Source organism: Kogia breviceps, chromosome 1, assembly GCF_026419965.1.
Source record: "Kogia breviceps isolate mKogBre1 chromosome 1, mKogBre1 haplotype 1, whole genome shotgun sequence".
Taxonomy (NCBI): domain Eukaryota; kingdom Metazoa; phylum Chordata; class Mammalia; order Artiodactyla; family Physeteridae; genus Kogia; species Kogia breviceps.
The window spans coordinates 115,235,933-115,242,859 of record NC_081310.1 but is presented as its reverse complement, the minus strand read 5'-3'; the positions used below and the strand labels follow the sequence as shown (position 1 = coordinate 115,242,859).

The 6,927-nt window shown below is 49.4% G+C and overlaps 1 protein-coding gene across 1 annotated transcript; it reads left to right on the top strand.

Annotated features, from left to right (window-relative positions):
• The first annotated feature begins 4,037 nt into the window (after positions 1 to 4,037).
• On the top strand, positions 4,038 to 6,222 carry KCNA3 (potassium voltage-gated channel subfamily A member 3). The gene has a single exon (XM_059073181.2). It carries the CDS (start codon positions 4,210 to 4,212, stop codon positions 5,944 to 5,946), a length of 1,737 nt encoding a protein of 578 aa, XP_058929164.1. The 5' UTR covers positions 4,038 to 4,209; the 3' UTR covers positions 5,947 to 6,222.
• The last annotated feature ends 705 nt before the right edge of the window (positions 6,223 to 6,927 follow it).

The following is a 6,927-nucleotide window of genomic DNA, read 5'->3' as shown; positions in this document are numbered from 1 at the left end:
GAAAATAACTTGGCTGCTTCCTGGAGGATGAAATACATAAAAGAGAGACTGAAAGCAGGGAGCCTGTTATGAAATGATCATGGCGGTGAGGATGGAGAGGTGGGGACAGAATGCAGAGGGACCTGGAGAGAGAATAGAAAGCACTTAGTGACTGACTGGGTATGGGGGTAGAGGAACGATTCAGGGATGACTTCACATTCCCACATGAAATAAGAAAAACAGGAAGAGAAGCAAGTTTGGAAAGAGAGAGATAATGAGTTCGGTGCTATAAATACTAAGTTTAGGCTATCTGCAGGAAGAATACCCAAGCAGGGAGTTGAGAATGTCATTCTGGAGTGCAAGATAGACCCATCCATTATGGTAGGGAGAAGGGAAAGTAGAGAAACAGGGAGGAAGCGACACTTTAAAAAACAAGCCTTATATACATGCACAGCCCAGCAGGTTCTATGAAATAGAACCAGAACTGGACACATACTTCTCCAAAATAGCCTCTCTACACCAGCAAAACTGGTTCACTCATTGTACCTTCATATGTCTTGTGTGTTCACTCTGCCCCTTTTCTTTCCTCCATTCAATGTATACTGATTGAGCATCTATTATTGTGCCAGGTACTGTTCTAGACTTTGGTGACACAGAAGTGAAAAAGTCAAAACCCTGCCATCAGAGGGTTTATGTTTTAGTGCAAGAGACAGTCAATAAGCAAGTAACCAAATGAAGATAAAATTTCAAGTAAATAAATGCAATAAGGAAAAAATAAAGCAGGTAAGAGGTTAGAAAGTTACCAAGATGTGAGAGGAAGGGGGACTCTTTGAAATTGAGTGGTTGTCATCAGGGGAGTCATTTCTGATGAAGTGACATTTTAAATGGAGGCCTAAAGTAATGGAGAAAGTCAAATGAAAATCTGGAGGAACAGTGTTTCAGGCAGAGGGGAGAGCAAGAACGAAGACCCTGAGGTAGGAACCAGATTGGCATAAATGAGAAACAACAAGGCAGCCAGGTTTGGCTAGAATAGACCAAATAATCACAGGGTATCTTGTGACACTTATATTGTCTTGTATTGTTAACTAAATGCTGCTGTTAAGATTTTTCCTGGATTTATATCCCATCTTCCCAACTCCATGTGAGCCTATTGAGGTCAAGATCTATGACCCAACTTCATACTCCCACAGAATCTAGAACAATGCTTTGCACATAGTAGGTGTTCTTTCTCCATTCATTGTAATTAGTAATATATTAGTAATATAATTGTAATTAGTGGTAATCTCTAGGCCTGCCTTGTCCCACTCTCAAACAATTCTGGGCTAATTCCAGAGGTTGCTAAACATCCAGTAAACCACTGATAAGCTATCTCTAGTACTGTTGTGATCAGTAAGAAACTCAGGCTACATCCAGAGCAAACAGAAAGCCCAAACACCAAGATTTACCTTTGCTGTTTGCAAATCTGATGGTTTTACTTAGGCTCTAACATTAAAGATGGAAATATAAGGAAATTCTGCACATGCTCAGAGAAGCTGTTGGCTTTGCCACAGTTCTATGCTTAAACATTATAATAATATTATTATTATCCCACAGGGGTGTCATGAGGATTAATGAGACATTTTCAAATCACTTTGAGCTACTGCACTGGGGGTACTAAATAAATGGTATGTCTTGCTCCTGAAGTGCCATTTTTGACATTGATTTGTTGTGATGGGTTCTGCTGTCCAACAGGGCTGGAATTTGCCCACCAACTCATTTCCTATAAACGATAGACTAGCCATCAGAAGAAAGTGGTTTTCACTTAAAATAAATATGAATTGAAGTGAACTAGTCAGCAATCAGAAGAAAATTGGGTGCTGTTAGAAATCTAGTATTTACAAAGCACTCACAGTGATCAACATAAGAGTTTCACAGTGTGATACAGTAGAGTGAACATTGGATTTGGAAGTAATCCAAGATTTTAAGCCCACTCTGCCACAAACGCACTGTGTGAGCTTGAAGAAACAAACTTCTCTGGGCCTCAAATATAAAGTAAGGACCATCCTAAGAAGCTCATAAGCAGTCTTCCAAACAAAACAAAACAAATACATGAAAGGAATTGAAATAGTTATTTCTGAAGGAGAGAGATCACAGAAGGGAGAAGCTGTGACCATCCATCACAGGACCATCCTCTGTTCTGCTCTTCCTTGCCATTGATTAATATTAATTTCAGTACCAATTCCTGCAAATGGAGAAATTAATCACTAAGTCAGACGTAGAAGTGCATGAAACATTCGGTCTTTAAAAATAGGGTCTTTGCCTTTCTACCAGCCATCCTTGCAGCGAGCCATCTGTCTTATACTTAGATTTAAATATATGAATGATTGATTATACTGCTACCCTAATTACCAGCTCAAGTACACTGCTCTAGTTTTGTGAGAGAGTACTTTACATGGTTGTTCACTTTTACCATCTTACAACATATGTTACCGCCTGCAGTGCCAGCACTGACCTGGAGGCGATATGGAAGATAAAGGACAGTAAAGAACATGGGTGCTTGCTGTACCCAGAAAAGGCAAAGGTGGAAACCCTGTGGCATAACTGAGTAACATACTGTACTGGGAGCTCGGTTTCTCCCCACCACTCATCCCAGGAATCTCAGTGGTCCTGGGCTCAGAAATGTTGACAGTCTAGAGCAGATAGAAATACAAAGCATCACTTGTTGGGGAATTCAATTCAACAAACGTATACTGAGTTCCTACTATTGATCAGGACTTTGGTAGGCGTTAGGAATATAAATTGGATAAGATCTGGCTCTGCCCTAGAGAACCTCACAGTTGAGAGTGATATGGAAAGCAATGACCACAAATCACTCTTACTTCAAGTCAAATTGTCAGCTAAGGTATAAAGGGTGAGGGAATTGTCTACACAACAGTTCTTCTTTTGTAAATGATTTGAATGATACCATCGAAAACACATTTTTAAGCCTAGGGTTGACTCTAAATTGGAGTTGCTAAAACGTCTGGAAACAGAAATTGTGTTCAGTGTGCCCACAACAATTTAAAGAAATAGTTTAGGTTCAAAGGGGACAATTGTTAGTTATTATCTCCAAGCCAAAATCAAGCAACAGAGATACAAGTTGTGGAATGACTGTTCTCCCAGTTTAACAACTAGAGCGTGACCAATGCCCTACGGCAAGGCCAGCGGTGGAACATCAGGCACGGCCTAGGTACTGGTCTGGCTCCCGTCCCTCCCACTACGGACTGGAGATGTGAATTTCCTTTTTCATTTTCCTCTTACTTTTGCACCAATAGGAAACTCACTGTACTGAAAAGGCCAGACTGCCCTCGCCAAACCTAACCAGAAACTGGGTTCTTGATTCTTCCTAATGGCTGAAATCTCAGCTAAGAAAGGTAGTGTGAACTATCCACTGCAGAAGTGAAGCCCCTGAATGTCTTTAATGACCATTTTCTTCAGACTCCAGGTGCGAAACTCCTCAGTACCCATTACTCCGCTGGGCTTCTCATCCAAACAGGAGCGAAATTATCTAGATAGACCCCTCCCGGCCTGGCGGTCTTTCACCCTCGAGTGGGCTCAGGATGCAGGCACCCGGCTTGACTCTTGCCCAGGGCGCCCACCTGGCCTGCCACTCTCTGCCTCGACACCGCGGCGGCCCCAGAGCAAACCCCCATCCTCCCTCCTAGCCCGCCTCCGCCTTCGGCCACCTCGGCACCGCGGAGCCCGCCTCCCCGGGGGGCCCAGGTGGATGTTGCGGGGCGAGGAGGCCTGCGTCCGCAGGCTGCGGTGCTGCCCAGGGCCAATCGGGAAGCCGCGCGACGGCGACGGGGCCTCGGGGGGCCGGAGAAGGGGCCGCCTGGGCTGGGCGAGGGCTCCGTGGGGACGCCGAAGTGCAAAATGTGGGCGTTCCGGTGACCCAGAGGGACGAGGAGGGCGGCGGGGAAGAGCTGGGCCGGGCGGCTCCCGGGGAGCGGGGCGCGCACCCGCGCGGTGGGCCGGAATCCAGAGGGGACGCGCAGGGGCGGGCGCGCGCCCCGCGGGGGAGGGAGGAGGAGGGCTGAGGAGGCGTCTCTTTGGAGGAGCCCGGCGGACAGCGCCAGAGCCAGACCGAGCCTCGCGGCAGCGACAGCAACAGCAACAGGCGGCGGGCTCGGCGGGAGGCGGAGGCGGCGAAGGGGCGGGGAGCGCGAGGAGGAGCGAGCCGGCCCCGCGCCGCCGCCTGTTCCCCGCCGCATGGACGAGCACCTCAGCCTCCTGCGCTCGCCGCCGCTGCCGCCCTCAGCCCGCCACCGCGCCCACCCGCCGCAGCACCCCGCGAGCGGCGGCGGTGGCGCCCACACGCTGGTGAACCCCGGCTACGCAGAACCCGCCGCGGGCCCCGAGCTGCCGCCGGACATGACGGTGGTGCCCGGGGACCACCTGCTGGAGCCGGAGGCGACCGACGGCGGCGGGGACCCGCCTCAGGGCGGCTGCGGTGGCGGCGGCGGCTGCGACCGCTACGAGCCGCTGCCGCCCGCGCTGCCCGCCGCCGGCGAGCAGGACTGCTGCGGGGAGCGCGTGGTCATCAACATCTCGGGGCTGCGCTTCGAGACTCAGCTCAAGACCCTCTGCCAGTTCCCAGAGACTCTGCTGGGCGACCCCAAGCGGCGCATGAGGTACTTCGACCCGCTCCGCAATGAGTACTTCTTCGACCGCAACCGGCCCAGCTTCGACGCCATCCTCTACTACTATCAGTCCGGGGGCCGAATCCGCCGGCCTGTCAATGTGCCCATCGACATCTTCTCCGAGGAGATTCGCTTCTACCAGCTGGGCGAGGAGGCCATGGAGAAGTTCCGCGAGGACGAGGGCTTCCTGCGGGAGGAGGAGCGGCCCCTGCCCCGCCGAGATTTCCAGCGCCAGGTGTGGCTGCTCTTCGAGTACCCGGAGAGCTCCGGGCCGGCCCGGGGCATCGCTATCGTGTCCGTGCTCGTCATCCTCATCTCCATCGTCATCTTCTGCCTGGAGACGCTGCCCGAGTTCCGCGATGAGAAGTACTACACCGCCTCGCCGTCGCAGGAGCTGTTCGAGACGGCCAGCAACAGCACGTCGGGGGCCCCCGCGGGAGCCTCCAGCTTCTCGGATCCCTTCTTCGTGGTGGAGACTCTGTGCATCATCTGGTTCTCCTTTGAGCTGCTGGTGCGGTTCTTCACTTGCCCCAGCAAAGCCACCTTCTCGCGAAATATCATGAACCTGATAGACATTGTGGCCATCATCCCTTATTTCATCACTCTGGGCACCGAGCTGGCTGAACGACAAGGCAATGGACAGCAAGCCATGTCCCTGGCCATCCTGAGGGTCATCCGCCTGGTGAGGGTCTTCCGCATCTTCAAGCTCTCCCGCCACTCCAAGGGGCTGCAGATCCTGGGGCAGACGCTGAAGGCTTCCATGCGGGAATTGGGGCTGCTCATCTTTTTCCTCTTTATTGGGGTCATCCTTTTCTCCAGCGCGGTCTATTTTGCGGAGGCAGACGACCCCACTTCAGGTTTTAGCAGTATCCCTGATGCCTTCTGGTGGGCTGTGGTAACCATGACGACCGTAGGTTACGGTGACATGCACCCAGTGACCATAGGGGGCAAGATTGTGGGGTCACTCTGTGCCATCGCTGGTGTCTTGACCATTGCTTTGCCAGTCCCTGTGATTGTTTCCAACTTCAATTACTTCTACCACCGAGAGACAGAAGGGGAAGAGCAAGCCCAGTACTTGCACGTGGGAAGTTGCCAGCACCTCTCCCCTTCAGCCGAGGAGCTCCGGAAAGCGAGGAGTAACTCGACTCTAAGTAAGTCGGAGTATATGGTGATCGAAGAGGGGGGTATGAACCATAGCGCTTTCCCCCAGACCCCCTTCAAAACGGGCAATTCCACGGCCACCTGCACCACGAACAATAATCCCAACTCCTGTGTCAACATCAAAAAGATATTTACTGATGTTTAATATATGAAACAAGTGACATGCTGTGCCCAGTATTGTGTGGAACGTGCCCTCTTGGTCTGTGTATGCCCTTGTTTTATACATTTCCAGACCATTCATCAAGGAAAGGACATGAAGAAGTGGAAAGCACACTTCATTCTCCCTCTCCCTACTGCTTCATACTGAAACAGGTGTCTGTTTTGCAAGTGGGCTGCATTCTCTCAGCTCTCCTTTTTTTTTTCTGTCTCCCTCTCTTAATATTTCGAACAACAAACTTAGTTTAAACTTGATTTTTAGCACATGCTCCGTAAAAAAAAAAAAAAAAAAAAAGACAAAAAAAGAAAACCAAACAAAAAACTGTACATCCTGGAAGGAAATGAAACTAAAGAACAGAGTAACTGTCTAACCTCAGAATCCAAAGGCAGCTGTTTCTTTACTAAGTAAAGCAGGCACATACTTAAAGGATGCTTTGGTTTGATGGACCCATCAACATTATTGAATATTTAGTTCAATTGCCAACACTGTGGATAGGTGGATGAAAAGTCTATTTAGAACAATGACTTGTAAACCCACCGTAAGTTTATTTCTTTTCAACTGGAATTTCTATTTGGAAGCCCCCCTCCCGGAATTTTAAGGATCTCTACAACTTTGAACTAAGGGAAATGCCCAAGATGTCCCGATCTGACTAATTAGTTTAACTCTTTGGGGCTTGTTAAGCATTTCGAAAGTATTAGACTAAGAGATTCCTATGAAATTCTGTATGCATTCCAGCTAACATCTATCAAAGTCTAGAAACAGATGTTTTCAGTGCTGCTGAGAGAAACAAAAAAATTTCCTAATGCATCTGAGAGATAAGCTTCTGCAATATCACAAGAAGATTAAAGTGGCAGACACTCCTTCCAGCAGAAGTTACTAATTCGGACCTGACTGATGCAGTTCCCATAGCAACCCATGTTTCCCAGGAAACCCGAAAAGGTTGTCATGGCATCTCTTGCTCTCTAGCCC

Coding starts and splice junctions, on each gene's coding strand:
- KCNA3 (XM_059073181.2), top strand. CDS start 4,210: ATGGACGAGCACCTCAGCCTCCTGCGCTCGCCGCCGCTGCCGCCCTCA.